The sequence below is a fragment of the Pogona vitticeps genome, chromosome 6 (assembly GCF_051106095.1).
Source record: "Pogona vitticeps strain Pit_001003342236 chromosome 6, PviZW2.1, whole genome shotgun sequence".
Classification (NCBI taxonomy): Eukaryota; Metazoa; Chordata; class Lepidosauria; order Squamata; family Agamidae; genus Pogona; species Pogona vitticeps.
The window spans coordinates 109,112,379-109,134,954 of record NC_135788.1 but is presented as its reverse complement, the minus strand read 5'-3'; the positions used below and the strand labels follow the sequence as shown (position 1 = coordinate 109,134,954).

Genomic DNA, 22,576 nt, shown 5'->3' with positions numbered 1-22,576 from the left:
GAGAAAACTCCACCTCCTGTCAGATCAGCAGCGGTATTAGAACCTCATAGGAGCATGCTCACAGGAGGCGGAGCTTTGCTTGCTATTCCCCTCCTGCATGCTGCTTATTTGTCCTGGCGGCCCAGTCTTTCCAAGGCCATGGATTGGGACTGGTCCGCAGCCCGGGAATTGGGGACCTCTGCTCTAACTAACTAACTAACTAACTAACTAACTAACTAACTAACTAACTAACTAACTAACTAACTAACTAACTAACTAACTAACTAACTAACTAACTAACTAACTAACTAACTTGTCATGAGGATGCATTAGCTTGTAAAGCAACATTTTCATCTTCAATAACAGCTGCTGATGGGGAGCTATTCTAGTTCAAAACACAATTCACTGAACGGTGTTGTACCAAATAATTCCATGTATCAATTCTGGCCAGTTTTTTTGGATCTTTGCTGCTTTTCTGTTCCCCGTTATATGCTGAGGTAAAATATAGGCTCTTCTTGATCACTATTATCACCATTACAAGGACAATTCCTTCAGATAGTTGATTTTGGGGTGCAATGCAAAGGCATCATTATTACGTATTTCAACATTGTTGTTACTCTTTTTACTTAAGGCAAAAGCAGTATGAAGGTCCCAAAATAACTTGACCAGCCTTGGTTTTTATGCCCTTTCACTGGGCAAAGATGCCATCTGCTGTTCTGCCTCAGGCAGCACAAGCTCATAGGTTGGGCTGGCATTGTTAATAGTTATGGCTTCTGTTGATCTCAGTTGTCAACTGGCTACAGTCATTCTGAGGCTTTCAGCAGAAACCCAGAAACAATTTCTCCCAGCAGGCCATGTTCTCTATTATCATCTAAGGACAGGCCTCATTATCCCCTGTGTTGCCAGCTGCCATCACTGCTATGGGAAGAGAAACGTGTTGCCTAGCAACAGCCAGAACATGACTGGGGAGCACTTGGAGAGAGAAAAGTTTCTGCCAAATGTTTTCCCATATCTATTTGTTTTTGTAACTTGCATCTCTCACTCTTTTTTGATGAGGGTTTTAGGAATGGCACACAATACTCATCAAGTGTTCCCCTCCATGTTTTGGAAAGGTAGCTTAAACTTGCTTGGCTTTCAGATCAGCCATTTTGCGAGTTGAAGCTAGGAGAGAATATGGCAAAATGGCTGACCGGAAAGCCAAGCATGGCATGAAGAAAGAAACAGGAGGGGAAATGAATTCTGGTTAGAACCTACTTTGCTTGCCTCCCCCAGTTGTTGCCTTTTCCATCTCATATCCCAATATGGACCCTATGTCATTAAGAGCTGCCTGAAATACGAAAAATCCATTGAATGCACCCTTTTTTTCCTGCATGAAAATTCATTAATGGAGAAAACAATTTTCATCAACTGTGCATTCCTCTTTCTCATCAGCACTTGCTTTTTTCCCTAGTCCATGTTCTTGTCTTGGTATTTGTCAAGTGAGGAAGGCCTTGTTAAAAACTGACAGTGAAAACTGCTTATATTGTCATGCTTCAGGGTTCACTTTCTCAGGGTATCTACGTATGAGATCTCTTGAGTAGGAAGCATATGTCTTTATTTTTGGTGCAAATGTGTGAGTGTAAATACTGAGGGTGATGGGCATTGTAGTCTAACACATCTGGAAGGGACTAGGGCAAAGAAGGCTACATTAAGACGTACAGCTGGTCATTTTGCGCACTCCACCTTGCTAGATACTGTAAGACACTTATGTTTTCCTGATACTGTAGTTCTTTAGTTATGAGGAGGCCCTGCCTTCTTTAATTGTAAATTAGTAGCAGACATGGCTACTGCAGAGTAACATTAGTGACATAATATAATGTATACAGAATATAAAAATATAATAAACAAATAAATGATACCATTGCAACTCATGTAACTTGTATAGCTTTCCTGAGCATCCAGTGAGCATAGGGTCACAATTTTATATAACAAGTGCAGTTTATTATGTACAAGTCAATTTACACAAATGCCCAAGGTTATCTGCTATAAATCTGTTCTCATCTCAGCCTTATTTCTCTTCTGCTTTATTTTAATGTTCATACCTTTAGCTGGTCATGCACATGCCAACAGCGCAACCTGTTGCAAATGTTGTGCCTCCCCAGTTTTAATACTGATATCAGCTTTGTTTGCAGTAGCAAAACCAACCAGAGGTCACAATCAATTGTTTCGGCTGCTGCACAAAAAATATCTTATATATAATTGCCACAAAGCAAATCTCTCACCAAGTTCCGTTGGGTTTACTCCCCAAAAGGACCGTAACCTTGAATTCTTTTTCTTTTTTCTTCTTCATTTCCTTTGGTACAATCTCTTTTATCCATGAGGAATGTTTTTCTAAGTATCAAAATTGCTAATGTACTCCAAAAATTATGATTTGCACAGCAGAAAGTTAATGATTCAGATTTACTCTGCCTTCACTTCACATGCTCACAAAGCTGAGAAGGCTATTGCTTTTCTAGGCTGAGCAGTTTCATCTGGACAAGTAACAGTACAGATCTGTTCTTCTAGGGCTACTTTTTCGGATGACTGCAGTTAACTTTATACGTATGCAGAAGTTCACTCAGTGCTTTACTTGCATTATAAAAAGTCACTAGACATCGTTACACTTTGTGGACTTCAGATAAAGCTGCCGTCATGTTTAAAAAGGCCTCTGGTGGGATCATTATTTTGGTGCTGACTTACTAATCCATCCATATGGCCCCTAAAAGTAAGATAAATTAGATGTAAGGGGAAATTGATGTATCAGTTTGGATGGCCTACAAACCATCTCTGTGCTCACCAAAGAGCAATATAAAATGTCTAGCTGTTGATTTTTAGGATATTATCCACAGCATCTAACTTCTTGGGTCTTCCTTCTCTTTTAAATGTAGTGGATTTCTGTTTCCTTGTATTGATTCTTCTCTTTTCCATCTATCTTTTTTGCATCTCAAGGATGCCTTTAAGCCAAAACAAGGAGAAAGAGGCATGTTGTAGGGGAAATTGATGTCTTGTATTGTGTTCAACAAGATGGCATTTCAGACACAACTCTTTTGGGGAAAAAGTGATATTGCAAATAGGTGGGCTCTGTAAGAAGAAAGAAAAAGGTTCACTAAATATGTTTGAAAAGTTGTTTTTAAAATAATTAAAAATAACCTTCCCAGCCATATATCTGTAAGTCTCCTTCACCTCTCTACCCACTCCTCAAACAGGAAATAATGCAAATCTTCTATACAGGATTTAAAGTAGGAAGGCTAAAATGTTATGTTATGCATTTCCCATCTCAAGTTATTTGATTAGAAACCTGCAACTAATTATGCAAACATGTTTTAGTTATTTTGGGTACTGATTGCACAATTTTGCTATAATAAGGATGGGAGTTTTTGCATCTGTACAGACTGGTGAATTCTTTTGACTGAGGTACTAAAATCTTTCAGATAAAATCTGGAAGTAGAGCATTAAACCAGGAACACTATTTAGAATGAGCTCTAAACTGCATTCCCTACAGCCAGAATTTTCCAAGACATATTCCAAGGGACCTGGTTGGCAGAGTTGTGCCCATCGTATCCACTGCACAATTACCAATAACTACCTTCAGAACCAAATCCCAATCTCAAATATTTTGTTATTTTGTACAGGGTCTCACCATCATAGCAGTCAGGCAACGGCAAGACACCATCGAAACAGCGGCTCTCTGCCTTAAAACTACATGTCTTGTTCTGACTACGGCAAAAAAATCTGACAATTTCACCATGATGGACCAAACCATCTGGAATCTCATTGATCCAGAGCTTGCGCCCATGGTAGACCACCCGACTCCTCTGGGCAGTGATGTGACAGCGAGCTGTAGAGGAGAAAAACACACAGTCTGTTAAATGGGATCAACAGAGATATATTGGCTCTTCACATGTGAAATGGCAAAGAGAAAGGGGATGTAGATTTGAACAGATAGGTTGGTTAAATATTGTTAAAAGGTTGCGGGAATTAGGACAGTACCTCTACAGTAGGGTAGTTGGGACCAGCTTCCATTCTCCAGGCAGACAACTCTGTTGGAGCCATCCAAGTAGAAGTCCTTTTTACACAAGTAATAGATCACGGTTCCCACTGGATATTCAGACTGGTGCACAGCAACTAGGGTTGCCTGAGCAACATTGGGGGGACGGGAGCAGTTAACAGCTAGGGAGAGAGGAAAAAATGAAGTTCTAATTGAATGTACGAGAGTATGGATCTATGGGAAGGATGTGCTGATTAGGGGTGAATGGATAGGTACCTACACAAATGGATGAAAGAAATGTGGACAGAACAATGTGCATAAAGTTGAGGGATGCTTTACCAGGGGACAGAGTAAGCCAGATAAATGGCTAGAAGGGTCAGTGGGTTGATATATCAGTTCTGTGATGTTCATATACATAAATAAATACGTAGGCAGGCATTTGTTTTTGACTCAGACTTCACAATTTACCTTCAGATCAAGCTCCTGGACACCCCCTGTTTAAGATAAATGTTGTGCAATCTGGGTAACTAAGGAACAGGACACTGATATTTGACCCTGATCAAGAAGCAAAAAAGTTGTTTCCCCATTTCTCTTCATTTTGACTACTTACAGTGACAGGTTGGAGCTGGATGTGACCATTCCTTGTTCTCTTGGCAAAAGAGAGAGCTGGCCCCTTCTAGACGGTATCTATGAGGTAGGGAACAAAAGATGATGATATTAAGAGGGAGGGTTCATTCAATCTTTCCACTTAATGATGTTTTATAAGTTGGGGAATGTCTTGGCCATGTCTTTTGTAAGAGAGGTGTATAGAAGTAAGGAGGCTATATTTGTCCATAACCTGAGTGTAGAAATGGGATAATAAGGCATGTGTGTGTAGTAGTCAGGGTTTGGGGGTTGCCTTTAATCAAGAAATTGAAGATATTCTAATTGACTCACCCATAATCACACCAGTAACGCACTTCCTTCCCTATGGTAAAAAGGCCATCTTCATGGAATCCATTTTCAATCTTTGGTGGAGGTGTGCAAAAATATGAGAGATCAAGAACATCTGAGAAAAAGAGGAAAATGCATGGCAGGTATGTTTAAATTTACTGGATTAAGACTGAGTGTTTCCTGGTCATGGTGAAAGCACTGTGTATCAGTGATGGTACTCAACTGGTTGAAGGTTTTAGGGCAGAGGTGATTATGAAATTGGTTCTATGGTGTAACTCCTGATGATATTCATTCATTCATTCATTCATTCATTCATTCATTCATTCATTCATTCATTCATTCATTCATTCATTCATTCATTCATTCATTCATTCATTCATTCATTCATTCATTCATTTAATCTAGCAGCATGCCATTACTGTGGCAGTTTGCAACAAATTCACACACACCATGGCCCAAACACGCAAATAATACAGATACCACCACCACTGGAAACAATAGTAAACAAAATTTAAATTCAGACTTAATTGGTTAGTGAGTCTGTCATGGGGGAGGATATTCTTAAAGGCCCCCTTAAAAAGCTTGGCTTTCACGCACTTCCTGAAGGTGAAAAGAGAGGGACCTGGTGTATGTTCACAAGTAATATGTTGCAGAACATTGGCCCAACACTGAAAAATCCTGGTAGTTGTTTTCCAGGTTTCTCTTGGGGTAGCCACCCACAACAGTAAAGCCTGGGAAAAACAGGTGGACTGGGTAGACAATCTTAGGGAGAGATACTCCAACAGGTAACAAGATCTGAAACCATTAAGGGCCTTATAGGTCAGTAGTAACACTTTGAATTTGGCATGGAAGCCAATGTGGACCTGCCTGTATCAGGGAGATGTAAACGTGTTTCAGAGTTCATGAGACAAACCTGGCTGCCACATTTTGCACCAGCTGTAGCTTCAATATTGCTTACGAAGGCAGCCCCATGTAGAAAGCATTGGTAGGGAAGAGTTGATTACCTGTACAAGGTGCAGTGAAGCTCCAGTTCCCATCTCCTTGGCAGCGACTCATGGCTCTGTCCTCCCCATCAGCCATTCTGAATCCAGGTTTACATACCACTTTCATGAAGTCCCCAAACATATTAGATTCCTGGGCCAGTTGTGTCTCAGCATTTTGAATTTTCACTGGCCAAGGACAACTCAAGCCTTGGAAAAACAAGGGAAGAAAGATGGTGGATAATGGAACTCCTTGGTTTTATGAATGTGTCATCAGTGGGGCTGGGAGACATTTTACTTTTCAAAGTCTAGTAGGTTTAGTTGGAAAAGTAATTTAGAATTAGCAATCCTGGATTCCTAATGAGAGACAAGGTGTTCTTGTAAGAGAAAGAACAAAGCAAGGATTTCTGCTATTATGGTGTGCCTCTGCCCAATCCTAATTTAAGGAAATCTATGGATTGGAATAGCTTTGCAAGAAAAAAAAAAGGGAGGGAATATACCAGTTATAACATGTCTGTAAAGAATAGAAACGAGGTCTCCTTGGGCCTGGAGAAGAAGAGCAGCATGGCCCTGCACATCCAATAGCCTCTCTGGCCTCTTTTCCTTACATAGGTAGTGACTAGCCATTCATCATATCAGGTCACAGTTGTGTTGCCTACATGCTTATTTATTTCCTGGTGGAAGACATAGAGTCTATTTTATATTTTCAAATATCAGATTTCATGAAGTTTTCATTCATCTAAGTGAACACTCTTTTTGTATTCAGGACATCCCAAACTCAAATTTCTGACTTCAGGCCTGGGTATCCAAATTGAAAGACAGGAGAATGCAGGCCATTAATTGCTTGAGATACCTGGGAGTCATAAAAGGACTCTGTGAAATAGAAGATGGGAGAGGCTGTGACCAGCTGTTCTGGATTCATCACAAGTGGAATGCGATTAGGGATGTGCATGAGAGAGAGAAACCTTATGTAATGAAGACTGTAATGTTGTACTGTAGATTATGGGGGTCAACGTGTTTACTTTCAAGGACTAGAGCCTTGTTATTTAACTTTTTAGACCATACGTCCCACAACTCCCATTCAATGTAGCTAATGTGGACTAGGGGATTCTGGGAGTTGCAATTTTTTAAAAAAGTTCAGCTTTTAATTAGGTTGAATGATGTTTTTGATGGCCCATGGTTTTTTGATTTTCTGGAAGGTGGGTACTGTAGAATCTGAAGAAAGCATAAGAACACCAGATTCTCAGTGAATATACTGTATATATGTGTGTATTTGGGTGTTTCAGTGAGAAAACACAGCTGAAGTCTACAGCCGGTATCCCTTATCTCTACCTGCAGAAATGCAGCTCAATCCACAGTGTCCATCACATAGGCAGTTCCTGCTTCTTGCGCATCTACGGCGTTCACAGCTCTTCTGGCATATGTGTCCTGTCGTTCCTGCAAAGTTCTTGTTCCGGGGTGGACATTTGGGATCAGTCAAATTCCTGGCTGGAAAAAGTATAGAAGGCAAGTGATTTCTTTAAAATGCTGTTGTAGAATGAGATCTGGAAATGGGCAAGAGGGGACTGTACAAATTGTACAAGTCTGCTGCTGTGATAGTTGGCATATCAGTGCTTCCTCCTCTCTGTTGTGGTAGCCTGAGATATTTTGTTGCCTTACATGGAAAATGTAAGTGGTATGTTCTTGTTCACGGTAACTATTAGGGTGGCCATGCCCATATCACCAAAAAGAAGTACATCCGTTGCCAATAAAACAGTATTAAAATAACCTTACTTTGCATAAAATTGCATATACAGTACTTATTTATTTATACAGAAGCAAAATGAGAAATGATAATTTAAAAAGGATTACAGTGCATCTCCCTTGAGTAGGGAAGACTGGGATCCGACGATTGAGGTGCAGCTCACTGTGTGGGAGACTTAGGCGTCTTGGCTCATTTCCTCCTAGTGTATGTACTTCTGAAGTGTCCCTCAGCTGAACCTATGGTAATTTTGAAGCTGTGCCCCATTAGCCTTGCAGTATCTCTGATTCCTGCCATGTGAGTCTGTTCATTGAGAATAGCCATCAAAAGAGATATCGAACTGAAGCTTAATGTAAACTGAAAACAAAAGAAACACTATTTCTCCCCTATTTGTTATTTGAATATATATGTTGAATCAGAGTTGGAATACAGCAAACATAGACTGGGTTATTAGTTAAGTGAACAATGTGTTATTACATAATAGATCCCAACCAGAAGTACCGTAATCCTCAATATGTATTTAATTTTTTAAAAAACAATCTTTATCTCCCTTCATTATATCAGGTTATATGGGAGTCTACAATCATCTACAATAGAAATTATTTAAAACCCAACACAATATAATTTTTAAAAACCTAGATCCAAGGAATAATAGGTAGTGAATACATTTTTTGAAGTAGACTGAAGGATTGCATGAATGAAAATGCTTTCCCTCAGCCTGCCTTGGTTTGTTTGTTTTCTAAAGGCAAAACGTTCACTGGATTTTTATCCATGTACTTTAAGTCTGAGAAATCTTGATGTATAGAATTAAAAAATTGTGGCCTTCTGAAATCGTTTTCAAGGGAATTCCCATCTTCATGTTTTAAAATTTTGAACACAAGAAAGTTTGGCATCCCCCATTATAGGTTTAGATTGATTGGTTTGATCAATGGCTGTGCCTTATTTTAAATTCCCAGTTTTTCCTCTCCTGTGCGGACAATCCTGATTGTACTTGCAGTCCAAATATGGATTTGCCTTTCTACTTCCTCTATACATTAGTGGCACCAGATTTTAATCCTATTTTAATTGCGAGCAGGGTTGCCAATACCAAATGGGCTGAAAAGAGTCTCACCTGGTCTCCTGCATGTTTTTTTGCTTTTGATGTGCAGAAATCAGCTGATTTAAATTTTTCACATAATGGATAAAATAGACATGATTACTGGTTAATGCTTGTGGTCCTGCTTCTGACCCATGGTTGCCAGGATGTCAGAAACACATGTTTTAAGAGACATAAAGACTGCACCTTAAATATATTCTGTATGGAAGGGCATGCATTTAATAAAAGAAGGTGTGTGTGGTTAGTAGATTTTAATGCTTTTCAAGAAAATCTGTTTCAAAGGAATGATCCTTTCATGCCACTCTAAACTTGAATGTGAAAAGAAAAATTGTGCTACTAGCAGTAACCAGCAGGTGGAGAAAAATATTCTTGGCATGAAAAGCTGCTTGTTAGTTTTAGATAGATATAAAAGTCATATTTGTTTATGCCCTCATATTTATGTATTTATTGTTTATTTCAGTATTTTATCCTGCAAGAACCAAGGGCTTGAGCTGTGTATCAATAAATTAAAATATAACCTACCTAATTATATTATATTCTTGTGCAGATTTTAATGGTAAGGCACTTTGGGTATATATGTAATAAAAAGACAAAACAAGCACGCAAGCATAGCATGTCCAATAATGTATAGGCAAAAGCATAAGAATTATTGAACAGATTATATTTCTCTGCCTATCAGTCATGCAGTTCCTCAACACATAGTTTAGTTGTGTAGTTATGAAACTAGGTTGGTCTTCTCCAACTGCTGCCCTGTAGATGCCCATACTTACAGTACCTTTTATAAGATAGGATAAGATAAGAAATTTATTTGTCATTGCACTCACAAGTGGGTGCAACGAAATGAGGTGCTCTTCCCCAAGGTAAAACTGGACAACACCACTACAAAAAAAGTTAAAAATATACACAACACTCACCATACAAATATAGATACCCCGTTTCTCCCAGCAATTAAAATTCCACCAAAAACTTATGACCCCGCATTTAAACTCAATACTGCACTTGGGTAAAAGCTGTTCTTGAATCTGCTTGTCCTTGCTTTCAATACCCTGAATCTCCTTCTCGATGGCAATAGTTCAAAGAGCTGATGTCCCGGATGAGAGGAGTCTTACTAACTGTGGTGATCTACCTTGTGGCCCCTGTTTTATTTGGCCCTCACAAGGGATCACGCCCTTTTTCCTTCACACTGCCACCAGGTATTCTCCTAATACCAATTATGTTATACACGTGTGCTGCAAAAACTAAGGGTTATTGAACTTAGGAAGCAGCGGTTTAATTAACAAACAGTCTTTTATTGTCAAGTAAATCATAAAGGTAAATCACATATGAACGGTATCAGGTATTAACATGTATTGGATCACATAGGCAATACCTTTTATTCCAAACTGCTGTATACTTTCAATCAATATCTCTTTTATAGTGCTTATAATTTCATTTCTGCTTGTTCAATATTGTTTAACCTTTTCAATTCCCTCTCCTAACATTCTCAGCTCAATTCACCAATTTTGGACTAAAGCCCCCAGAATCCCTTAGCCAGTGTGGAGGGAGGGAGGAAGGAAGGAAGGAAGAACGAAAGAAAGAAAATATGTGTGACATCAGTTAAAAGATATATGGCTGGAAGTAAGAAAAAAAAAGGAGGAAGGATAGAAGCAGAGCCTGGCGATCTTTCCCAGTGGCTTGAATGTGGTACACAGGCCTGCACAAACTCAATACATTTCACAGCTCTGCTCTATTATAGACTCTCACTTGGTTGTCTTTGGGCCTGGACTCAATTTTCTACCTGTAAAATTCCTGGCTAAACGAAAATGAATTCTGCATTTTAAGGCTGGGTGAGATACATACCTACGTATAACTATACTGGAGTCTCGGGAGCATATTATGTAGGATCACTCTTAACATGTCAGTTAATTAACAAATTCTGGGCATAGGGCAGATTGACAGACCCTCACTGTAGGATGCAACCTATAATGTATGCTGAAACAGTCTTTTCTGGCTATGCAGTCCTATAACTGGGAGCAATAAAACTGCTCCCCATAAAGAGCTGTCTTGTACTCAGGGCTCCTCACATTCCACATTCTCTCTAAGAGGAGGTAGAGTCCAAGAAAAAAACACCTCATTCCTGTCACTCTGAGTCATGAAACTGTAGTTAGAAAAGCACATAGAGGCAGAAGAAATGAGCTGATGATAAACTTTGCTTCCAACATTGTCACCTTCAAGGAAGGCCTGTTTCTACTAGGAATATAAGCTGATCAGGGCAACACAGTCAAAGGAACCATGCCCTGGTGTGCTGAAATTGCAGAAGCACTTCTAATACTAGTCTTCACCCTTCACTGATGCTCCCTAAAAGTAATTCTAGCCTTAGCTTTGAAAGCTAGTAGAGCTGTCCCCAACAGCTAGCACTCTGAATGAGCATGAATTGTTGACTGAGCTATGAATAAGCCTGGCCACTGTGTGTGGAATGGGGTGATTTAAATACAACATTATGCCCACAATATATGTGGACAGACTATAGACTTGTAGATGAGCACATACTTTGCATACAGAAGGCCTGGGGTTCAATCCTTGCTATCTCATGTTAAAAGGATCAAGTAATGGAAAGCCTATGCAAGTCTAGATGGAGAAATAGCTTGCCCTAGTACAAGTCAGAATTCGCAGAGGGGGAATCCTTTTTCGGACTAAAGCCCCCAGAATCCCTTAGCCAGCATGGAGATTTTCTGGAGTTGTAGTGCAAAAGGCATTTTTTTCAAAGTTTTGGTTTGCAGTACAGCAATTGGTGAAGTGGGAAGTGGTCAAAAGAAGGGACATGAGGAGGGGAAATGAAAACTTTGTTTAGCAGAGGAGACCGAGGGCAGGAAAGAAACTCACCTCTCGTTTGTCCAGAGCCTTCTGTGAAGAATAAAGAAAGAACCAGGAGCAGTGGCAGCAGTAACAGTGAGGAACACTTAGACATGACGCCAAGCAAGCCCAACTTGGGCTCCTTGGTTAGTTCTTCCGAAAGGGCAAGGCTGGGTTCTGAGTAAGATGTAGCTTTCAGTCTGAGGGTTCAGATCAGCACTCCTGGGGTTTTATGAAGGAAGGATGAACTGCTGCTCCTGGGAAAGGAGTTAGGATTTGTGGGTGACAGCCTGGAGGGCTGGACTTTGAGGTCTGTGAGAGTCTGCTGGGACAGGCTTATAACCAGAAATGGCCTGTCTCTCAGGGCTCTGTATCCCCCCTCCCCTCTTATCCTGTGCACAGTGTTATTCATTAACAAAGCTTGGACAAGACCCTGCCAAAGGGCAGGCTGCCTTCCAGAATTGTCACAGGGAACTCTGAACTCCCAAGTAAGAAAACAGACTATTGTCCAGTGGCCAGGATGTAGTGACGATGAACCCAGGTGTCCTAGCCTTCCATGAATCCTATTACGACACCCTTACGACCCATCCTTCCCCAGAGGAGGGCTGCCCAGGTAATCTGTCTCCGTCCTGCCCTGTAAGCACCCAACCGTCCCCATTCTGAATTTCTCTGCTGATCCCTTCCGAAGTCCTTGCTCCCGACTCTACTCTCCCAACTTAATGCTTCCTTATTCTCCTGTAAACCCCATCAGGAGATCCTTTTAATATAAATACGTTGGGGGTGGGGGTGATGAGAACCAGGACTATTAAAAGGCGTACATCAGGAGCGAAGGGAGACCTCCTAGCTCCTGAATAGTCAGAAGAAGTGCCTCGTTTCCAGCGATTCCTCTTTAAACTCTGACTCCTCCTCCTCCTCCTCTTCCCCCCCTCCACAAACTCAGCCTCCCCCCCCCTTCCAAACCTTCCCGATCGAGAAACAGACACTGCCCAAACCCACAACCTGTTTGTTTCTCTCCCTCTCACCCGGCGGAGCTGCTGCTGCTGCTGCTGCTTCAGCTTTTCACCTGCTTCTCCTTTCGTCTGCCGTTTGCCTCGCTTCCCCGTCCTTCTCCTTCCCTGCCTTCCCTTTCATTTCTCTTGCACTTCCTTGCACCGCTTGTTTTTGGTGGGTCTGACCTCCCGCCTATTTCTCCACATCGCCTCATCTTGCATTCACCTCTCGCATACATCCCTCTGCGTCCCTCAATTTCTTTGCATCCATCCATCCATCCATCCATCCATCCATCCTCCCACCAGCTCCTCCATTCTTATCTTCCTCCACCCATCCCCTGCTTTCCATTGATCCCTCACCCCACCCCAAATCATTGCCTGATCTGCCGCCCGGGCATCGATCAGTCTAACCCTTTCCCCCTTTCCTACATCCACAACCCATTTTCTCCGGCCCCCTCCGCTCACTGCCTCCTCCATCCCTCCTCTCCTCTCCTCCGCCTCCACTTCTCTCTCCTCCCTGCCTATTCTCCGGCTTGTGGGTCAGGGCACTGGGGCTTCCTCCAGGGGGCGCCATGGCGCTGCTGAGCTCCCCCACGGAGACCGAATGCTTAACCAAGCCGCTTTTCTGCCGCAAGGGGGCGCTACGCCAGAAGGTCATACACGAGGTGAAGAGCCACAAATTCACCGCCCGCTTCTTCAAGCAGCCCACCTTCTGCAGCCACTGCACGGACTTCATCTGGTGAGAAAAACATGATTCCCCCTGTCACGTGTGCCTTTCTTTGCCCTGCCCCTGCGGTCTTTGGGTTTTGACCCCATCACTCCCTTTATCGCTGTTTGTATCAGCTTGCATCCTGTGTCCTATATATTATAACCCTGTGATCCTTATCCTTCTCTACTGAGAACTGCCTTTTTTTGACACTCGGATTTCACAGGTTGGTAACGTAGTAGCAGGGACGGAAAACAGCATCCTGAGAATCTCAAGTGTTCATTTTAAAAACTTGGTTTTAAAAGTTAAGTTTCTAGTCCTCCTTATATCTGTGGGGAGGGAAAATCCTTGAGCCAGGCTTAGTGGAAGCTCTCCAATCAAACTGCTGCTGAGTTGCATATTTAAGTGCTCAGGGCCTGAAGTGTCTATGCTTTGTGTAATCCCTTGCTTTTCTCTATAATAAATGAAAAATGGATTAAGGGATGCAAATTTGGGCAGGTCATAGTATCACGCTCCTTAATGAAGAATTTGGATGTTCTTGGCCCCAATGTGTTTACTCACACAACCAATGTTGTGCTGACCGGTGGTCCCCCTATAGGTGCTTCCAGGCTTCTACCAGCCCATTGACATTCTGTCACCATTCTGCCTTTCCCTCTTTAAGTATATCCTGTAAGAAGGGGTGGGGTGGGGGAGAGAGAGAGAACAAACAGTGCAATAACCTGGGAGAGCTGCAAATGGACACTATGCAGCTATTTTGTCTTTACCTCCCTAATATATTTTCTGTAAGAAGGAAGGAAACAGGGAAGAAACAGTGGGATGACTTGAGAGGGTTGCAAATGGGAAAAGGATGTTGTCTGGCCTCCATGTAAAGTCCCCACCCCTGTGAGTGGATCAGAATGATGATAGAACAAAAGTTTTGGCTGGAAGAACCTAAGACATTTCTTCCTGATCTTTTAGGGGTTTGACATTGTTGACAAAGGGATCTGTCTGGGAGATGCCTTTTCTGATGATGCCCAGGTTGAAACTTAGGGCTTCATAGATGTAAAGTAATGGCTGTGTTGAAGAGTCCCCCACACCCACCCCACTTCTCCTGGCAGATGTCTTTATTTTTATAAATCCTGTTACCCCACTGTGTTTCTCTGTAGCCTGACAGACCTCGGATTGCAACCAAATAAATTCTAAAGATGCAACCCAAACTCTTGTTGCCTCTTTTACTTCCCTAGCTCTGTCTCAAAACCTCCATATTCCTTGATCCATATAAACCAGTTACTGTACTTTAATCCAACAGACCCTTCAGTGTCATGATATGCTCTGGTCCTATTTCAGTCTCCTCAATTGTGACCCTATATAATCTTATTGGACCCCATAATATCTTGACTGAGCTATGTGTGGTCAGTGCCCCACCCCTCTTCCGTCATTTTTTTTTCTTGCCAGGAAATGAAATTCTGCTATCAGGAATCAAGGATATCAGAATATATTATGCAAATTAAGTGTGTTTTGCGTAAGATGTCTGATTCTGGATACTTCATCATACTTTCTGTGATTCAGCCATGGAAATCATTAAGATTTTTGTTCCAACAGTAAGGATGATAGAGAGGAACAGAAGGTAGGGGGGAGTGCATGGAGGTGGTACAACTTATAACAATGAGGGCTAGAAGTGTGCTTTTTGAAATGCAAGATGTGATTCCACACTAGAAATAGCCCTAGATTTTTATAGCCATAATCTCCTGAATTCTTATTCTTGGCCCATAATTTGAAAATGGGAAGGAAGGACAGAGAAATACTAATTGCAGATAACCATGACCTCAGAATAGGCACTATATTGCCTAGGGACTTTCACATCCTCAGAAGAGATATCTCTGATAGTTCTGTTCTCATTTATCCCCAATTTAGGACTTTTGTCCCATAGTGTATATAGGGCTGAGAGGCACACACTTTTTTGTGACCTGCCCTATGATGTATCTTTCCTCCCTTTAATGCATCTGCAGAGACAAGCATACACGACAACAAGGGGTTGAGCAAAATCACAGTACAACTTTGGGCATCTTGCCATACCTATTTTTTAGGGTTTCTGGGAAAGAGTAGTATAAATATTAAGTAAGATATTGAAATTAGGACCTTCCTGTCTAATGGTTCTTTTCATCTTCTGTATTCTTTCATGGCAATTCAGTTTTTAGAGTGGGTGTGACAGACAAAATAACAGCACACTGCTTTCTCTTTCTAAAGAACAACGTACTATTATTATATCTCGCCCTCCCTTCGCCTTTCTTGTCCTCTCTTATCATAGCATACTTCAAGATCCCCCTTGCTCCCTCCTTGATCCTCTTTCCTCAAACATATTTTTCTCAAATGTATTTCTGAAGTGATGGAAATTTGTTCCGACACGTAGTTCTGCTGCCTCAAAGAACTGGTGACAAACTCAGCAGATAATTCATTTTCTGCTTATTATGGCCACAGATCCCCAAAAAATGAAAAATCTATAAAAATATTACCACTGGGAGGGTGGCAAACCATGCAGTTATGAGGATCATCTAACAACAGCTTTCAAGTGTGCCAAATGGTTGAAGTCTTATGAACAGACGAGGAAGAAACTGAATCCCTCTGCATTTGAATGGAAAACACAAGGGGATGGGGTTTTAACTGAAGAAGAAAGAGGTTCATGATTAAATTGTTCTCATTGTTAAGATCCCTGGTTATCATTAAGATTTTATACTGTGATACATCTCTCCCTGTGACCACCGCCCCTCCGGCTCCACAGCTATCAGCCATCAAAAACAGGGTTTTCTCAGCCTTGGGCCCCCAGATGTTCTTAGGCTAAAATTCCCAGAAGCCTTCACCATTAGCTGGGCTGGCTTCGATTTCTGGGAGTTGTAGTCTAAGAACATTTGTAGATCCAAGGTTGGGAAACACTGGTCTGAAGGTTTCCTGCACTCTCAAATGACTCTATCCTTTTTCTCTTTCTCTATTATTCTTGGTATTGCCCCTTCCAGAACACCCACTTCATGCTGCTTCTCTCACTTCCTTCAAGCCCCTCCTTTAATCCTGCACTTTCTGTTATGCCTGCGGTATAACTCCCTGCTCTCCCATTTCCTTAGTGCAAAAGTAAGAAACCTGTGGTCAAGTGTTCTCAAACTATGATTCCTATAATCCTTGACCAGTGGCTTCATGGGCCAGGACTGATGGAAAATAGAGTATTCAGCAACATCTGGAGGACCAAATGTTCCCCACATCTTCCTTAGTATGTAACATGTAACTAAATTCCAACCATTTTTGCCCCATCTCCCTTCCTCCCATGTGTTGTTTCCTGTTTTAAATTTTGCATTGTAATCTCCTAGACACAGAGACCTGCCTTCTTTTTCTTTGCAGAGTGCTACACACATTGATCATACCATATTAACACAAGCAAACTCATAAATACATAAAAATGAAGATCAGTCATCCGAAAGAACCCAAGGTTTAAGAGTAGAATCCCAAAATTACAAGCCATTATGAAGAGGCCATACTTTACCATGGTAGCAAAGCTATTGATGTCCTCTTCTCTATTTCCTGCAGTAACCTGGCTAGGGCCGGCTATATTGTTAGGCAAAGTAAGGTGGCCACCTCAGGTGGCAGGTGCTGGAGAGTAGCAGAGATGTGTAGGAAGGACACACTTGTGTGTGCCACACCGTCAGTTATGCAGTCTTGAAGCCAGCCCACTGTCCTAGTGGCCTCCCCAGAAGAACTGTGGGCTACTTGCTCTGCTACTAGCTCTACAAATAAGGCTAACCAGTGGGGCAGAGGAAGACAACCATTTCAAACAGCTGTTTTGAGGGAATATGAAAGAGCAGCAAATTATTAGTTGTCTAATATATTATAATTGTATTTTAACCCCAGGGAGATGTGGGTGTGGGCTTTTATGCTTCAGATGCCAACATAAATTTGGGCAGCCTTGGTTACCCCACACCCTGAAGTGGGGGCAGGAGATGCACTTTCCCATTTGACCACAGGCAGCAAAATGTCTTGAGCCAGCCCAGCCTGTTGGCGTCTGAGGCTAACACTAACAGTACCGCCACCAAAAATGTGCAATATTTATCAAGCCTGAGTGGTTCAGCAAAGTGTCTACCACAAGCTGTAAGAGGCAGCTGGTTGCTTTACAAAAAGATTAGGCCCAGCCCTCGAGGACGATGGGACCGTCAATGGCTATTACTTGTGAGAATTGCCTTCCTTTGCAGAGAGGCCTTAGCTTCTGAATTTGAGGGGAAAGTATAACTTTCTATGAACTGTTCAGCAAATGTTTGTTTGGGTGCTGGTGAAAGGAGGATGCTCCCACCCAGTCTTATTCCCTACTCCTTTTGGAAGATAGACAGGACAGGGAGTGAATAGATGGCACACAGACGATTCCCGTGGGATTGTATTAAGTGGGTTCTGTAACAAAATGTTGCAGTTCAGAGTGCTGCAGTTCATTGGGCTCGCCATGAGCTCCTCTGAGAAACTTCATTCTGTAACCTCACCATTTCCATTTTCTGCTCAACCAACAAGCACTTTTGTGGCTACTGAGTATATTCAGTCCAAAACCTGGTAATTCAGTTATGGGTAGGCGAAAGGGGGATCTACTTGGGATAAAGTTAGGATGGTAAAGTGCTGGGCTGGTGGTTTTTACCGTACTTACTGTAGCACATGTAATGTAACATGCTGCTACCCACTGAACAGCTGCTCCAGGTCAGTCAGAGTGCTGAAAACATGGTTTAATCAGTGGTATGCATATGTATGCATGGGTGGAAGTAGGGATGACTCGTGCACAAGGATGGAGGGAGATTCACCCCAAAATTTCAGGTTTTGAGTTTTTACTGTGTGGAAGCAAGTCACGTTGGGTTCCAGGGGCCTTGCATAACAAGGGGGTAAACTACACATTACACATCTTTCCTCAGAGATAGGGATAGATTCTCTCTCTCTTTCTCTCTCTCTCTCTCTCTCTCTCCCCCCTTCCCTCCCCCTCTCCCTCTCCCTCCACCTCTCCCTCTCTCATTCACTTGCTATCTTAGCAGCCTTGGAAGGTGCGAGTTGCATTGGAGGAATGGTAGGAGGGGTGAGAGAAGGTGATTGGGGTTGCTTTATAAGCCTTCATGTGTTGAGTTTTTTCCTAACTCAGCCTCACCCTACCCCACAGTTTGTCACATAATGGGGGAAAAGATGTATTTTCCCCACATGACAAAAACACATCGGTGAGAGGGACTTGTGTGCTGAGCAGGGCAGAAAAACACTGGCAGGAGACAAATGCTTCCTTTGGTGTCATGTTGCTCAGTTAACCTCTCCCATGCTATTATTGATCCTCTGGAACAAAACTGAAATATATAATATGGGTACGTACTATATACTTTATTTTGTCCAGCTTCAGCTGGAAGAGGATTTTTAAATGAGAAAATGGTGTCAGGAAAAGAGTGATAAGAACTCATATGCCATAATCCAGATCTATATCCTCTTCCCCATGTGGTGGCAATTGAAACTTTTAAAAGACCATTGTGTTCTTAATCTCCTGTGTCATATTTAGTATGGCCCTAATTTTTTTTATAACTGCATTTGTATGTATTTCCCATTTGTAAAGCTTGCCTCTTCCTCTCCCCCTTCCCTCCTACTCTTCTTGCAGTTTTGATTTGTAATCTCCTTCGTGCAGGTATCTTTATTATATCTGTTGCTCCTGTCCCACACATTAATGGAACGATACAGATAAACCGGTGACAATAAGCAAGAATCCTTTCCAAAGACTGATTCCGTATGGTGGGGATAAAACCTAATAGAAGAGACATCAAACTCTATGTGAAGTTCAACAACAACCACAAAAAAATCAGCTGTGTGTCAGCTGGTGGTAAAACCTGGAGCTTTGACAGCAACACCCCCAGAGCGTCGGGAGTTAGTGTCAGGCGGAGACAAAATATGCTAAACCCCTCATCTCTATTAATGACTCACGCAGCGCAGGGCACAGAAGTCTTTATAATAGTTAATTCTAAAGACATTCAAGCATTGGATTTGACAGGCAGGACTCACCACATTGACACCAGATCTCGCCCTCCAGTTCATTTTATTCTTTTACTTCTCTGTGCCTAATTATCTCAACATTTTTATTTGTGCAAATAGTATCTATATTTCATATATGGCCATAATTTTAAGAAAGCAAAGCATGGTATATACTGCCCTACAGTGCTTCAAGCACTCTCTGGGCGGTTTACAAGTTAATTATGCAGGTTATACATTGCCCCTACCCCACCCCACATGAGCTGCATACTCATTTTGCCAACCTCGGAAGGATAGAACGCTGAGTCAACCTTGAGCCGGCTACTTGGGATTGAACCCTGGGTTGTGAACACTGTTTTGGCTGCAGTACAGCAATTTAACCGCTGCGCCATGAGGCTTTTAAATTGTGCAGTGCTCTGATATGAACAAAGAAATAAAGATTTCTCGATAGACCTGTGATTCACCTTTGTGGTTCAGACTGGTTGCTCAAAATGACACATAACCTATTCCCACTAATAATTTAAAACATAATGAGAAAGGCAGTAAGCACACTACTAAAATGTAAGATGGAGGGGAAAAAACAGAGTTTACAGTACAGTGGGGTCTCTACTTAAGAACGTCCCTACTTAAGAACAATTGCACTTAAGAACAGCTCCATTTGCTAAATTTTGCTTCTACTTGAGAACAAAAATCCAGATAAGAACAGGAAAAAAAAAACTTTCCTGCTCTTTTTTTAACCTTAGGTCATCTTAGGTTAAAAAAAGTTCTCCCCCTAGTGGTAGAGTACGTATTAACCAGCTTTGCATTAGTTCATATGGGAACTAATGCTTCAATGTACGAACGCACCTCTACATAAAAAAAACAGCCAGAACGGATTAATTGGTTTTCAGTCCATTGCTTCAAAATTAGCTTCGTCAGAAGTGCTTTTAACACTGTTCCCTGACCTAAGGGGAAAAAAAGAAAAAAAATCCCCCTCTAGTGGTAGAAGGCGGAATAGCAGCTTCCCATTAGTTTCTATGGACGGAAAAGAGCAGATACGGATTAAATGGTTTTCAATGCATTCCTATGGGAAATGCAGATTCTACATAAGAACTTTTCCACTTGAGAACCACCTTCCAATACGGATTAAGTTCTTAAGTAGAGACCCCACTGTATTTACAAATATGTAGTTATGTGCCATCAAGTCCCATTCAGCTTATGACAAACCCAATCGAACCTTCAAGGTCCATGAGATTGTTAAGGAGTGGTTTTATCCAGGTCTCCTGAGTCCTAGTCCATCACTCTATAATTAACTCCCCCTTTTTCCAATAACAAAGGTGCAACAACATCACATTATGAATTAAGGAGTGACAATTTCACTTTTCTTGCAGTGTAATGGTAAATTCTTAGTCATTTTTAATGAATTTAATGGTTTGAGTGTTGGTTTGTGTAGTACTTCATACCACTGCCCAATGCTGTATTGTAGATGCTGATGTAATAATGAGCATCAGAGGAAAGAGTGGTTTTAAAATTAACTCAGAGATAAATACTATAGGACTTCTCTAGAGTAGTCCTAGAATGAGCTGGAATGTTTAGCATGTATACATTACTGAAACAGTGACATCTACGTTGGCTAGGGCATGTCGTGAGAATGGCTGACAGTCGGATTCCAAAAGATCTCCTGTATGGAGAATTGGTGCAGGGAAAGCACCCCAGAGGGAGACCATAGCTGTGATATAAGGATATCTGCAAGTGAGATCGGAAGGCCTTGGAAATGGACCTCAACAGATGGGAAACCCTGACATCTGAGCGTTCAGCCTGGAGGCAGGCGGTGCATCATGGCCTCTCCCAACTTGAAGAGACCCTTGTCCAGCAGGCCGAGGCAAAGAGGCAAGCCCCCAAACCAGAAAAATCAGGAAGCTGGACAAGGGACAGACTGTATTTGTCCTCAGTGTGGAAGGGATTGTCACTCTCAAATTGGCCTTCTCAGCCACACTAGATGTTGTTCCAAGACCTCTATTCAGAGCACATTACCATAGTCTCTCAAGACTGAAGGATGCCTACAAGAAATGCTCATATTGTTACTTTTGATTAACAAAAAGTAAAGACTTACCTTTTAAAACAACATCTACAGTATGACAACCACTACAGTACTTGTGAAAGCCTTGGAATTAACTTCTAGGATTACTTATTTTCAAGTGGCTGTCCAAGCTCTGAAATCTGCCTAAGTGCTGACAAAAGACTCTTAGACTTTAGGATTGCAGAATGTGAACTGTTAAAAAGATTCCAGTTATAAACAAGGATGAAGGTGATTACAGAACTGGTTGTTAAAGTTGTTATTGTCATCTCTGTACCTCTGGCAATGTAAGCACACTTAAGCAAATAAGAAAATAGAAGAGTACACATTGTGAGAGCAGTCACTGCTCTGTTATGTGGAATTTCTGAACTGCTGCATCTCATGATGGAAATAAACATTTCAGATATAATCCAAGTAGGACCCCCATATCTATGGTACAATATATATAAAAATATATATATTCACATGTATTTCGAGAACAGGTGACTGGAAGGAGGCAGATATGCTATGAATACTTGTTGGAAAAGAATACATAGTATGGTTTCTAATGCCCTTTCATGGGCAGTTCTGGTAATACATGTGAAAATAATTTTTTTCTTGTTTTTTCTTTCCTTTTACCAGAGAGAGAGAAAGAGAGAGTGTGAGAGAGTATATAGTGTTTGCCTTTATCCACTGTTTTCTGTATCCATGGAAGCTTGGAACTAATCTCCAGTGGATATAGGAGCCCTACTGTATTTTTTAAATGTAAATTTTGATATTCTCAGTTCTTGACTCATTAGACAAAGTGGCAGTCTAGTGCATACAAGACTACATGAGTCGGATTTAATGTTAGTTTAATTGCTTTTTAAAGGTATAATTTATTATGCTTTTAATTCTGTTCTTTTTAATACTGTGAGCCTGTCTGAGTCCTTTTATCAGGAGAAGGACAGTCTATAAATTATATATTTATTATTTAAAATATTTTTATCCTGCTTTTCTCTCTGAGAAACTGATAAGACAGACAAATAAATAAATAAAATAAATGGGCATAGAAGTGGACTGTCACTAGTAAAACAGATTCTTGTGTGCAGCTAAAGGCAGTTCTTGGCTGGCTCAGTTTCTCTTGGAAAGGCGAAGGTCTAAATGGACGTTGCCAGTCACTGATGCGGCCTCGCAGTTTTTACTGAGCCAAAATATGAAATAAGCAACTGGGATTCATCTGTTGATCAGGCGCAGGGGGAGATACATATATGGGAGAAGATGCATGCATGATTTGATTCAGAACCAGTGC

General features: G+C 41.5%; 2 protein-coding genes across 4 annotated transcripts in view; one reads left to right on the top strand and one right to left on the bottom strand.

Annotated features, from left to right (window-relative positions):
• Positions 1-22,576, top strand: part of PRKCG (protein kinase C gamma) — an 86,498-nt gene that overhangs the window by 24,076 nt on the left and 39,846 nt on the right. The window contains exons 1-2 of one of the 3 annotated variants that reach the window (XM_072976752.2): positions 12,043-12,180; positions 13,192-13,295. The exons of 1 other annotated variant lie outside the window; for it this stretch is intronic. In XM_072976752.2, coding sequence (XP_072832853.1) covers positions 12,124-12,180; positions 13,192-13,295 — 161 coding nt within the window. In that variant the 5' untranslated portion in view covers positions 12,043-12,123. Of the gene's footprint in view, positions 1-12,042; positions 12,181-13,052; positions 13,296-22,576 lie in introns of those variants that run through there. One more of the 3 variants, XM_020792782.3, reaches the window with a different exon arrangement.
• LOC110078511 (beta-2-glycoprotein 1) lies at positions 1,938-11,749 on the bottom strand. The gene is made up of 8 exons (XM_020792784.3): positions 11,598-11,749; positions 7,231-7,386; positions 5,923-6,108; positions 4,922-5,033; positions 4,596-4,672; positions 3,988-4,167; positions 3,638-3,835; positions 1,938-3,078 (listed from the first exon to the last, which is right to left on the bottom strand). Exons 1-8 carry the CDS (start codon positions 11,680-11,682, stop codon positions 3,014-3,016), a joined length of 1,059 nt encoding a protein of 352 aa, XP_020648443.3. The 5' UTR covers positions 11,683-11,749; the 3' UTR covers positions 1,938-3,013.

Bases quoted from the DNA above. Each gene is read 5' to 3' on its own strand.
- LOC110078511 (XM_020792784.3), bottom strand. From the start codon at position 11,682: ATGTCTAAGTGTTCCTCACTGTTACTGCTGCCACTGCTCCTGGTTCTT. The intron at 5,034-5,922 runs GTAATCAACTCT...TCTTTTTCTCAG, and splicing joins CTTCACTGCACCTTGTACAG to ATGTTCTTGATCTCTCATAT. The intron at 3,079-3,637 runs GTGAGACCCTGT...TTCTTCTTACAG, and splicing joins GTTGCCTGACTGCTATGATG to AGCCCACCTATTTGCAATAT.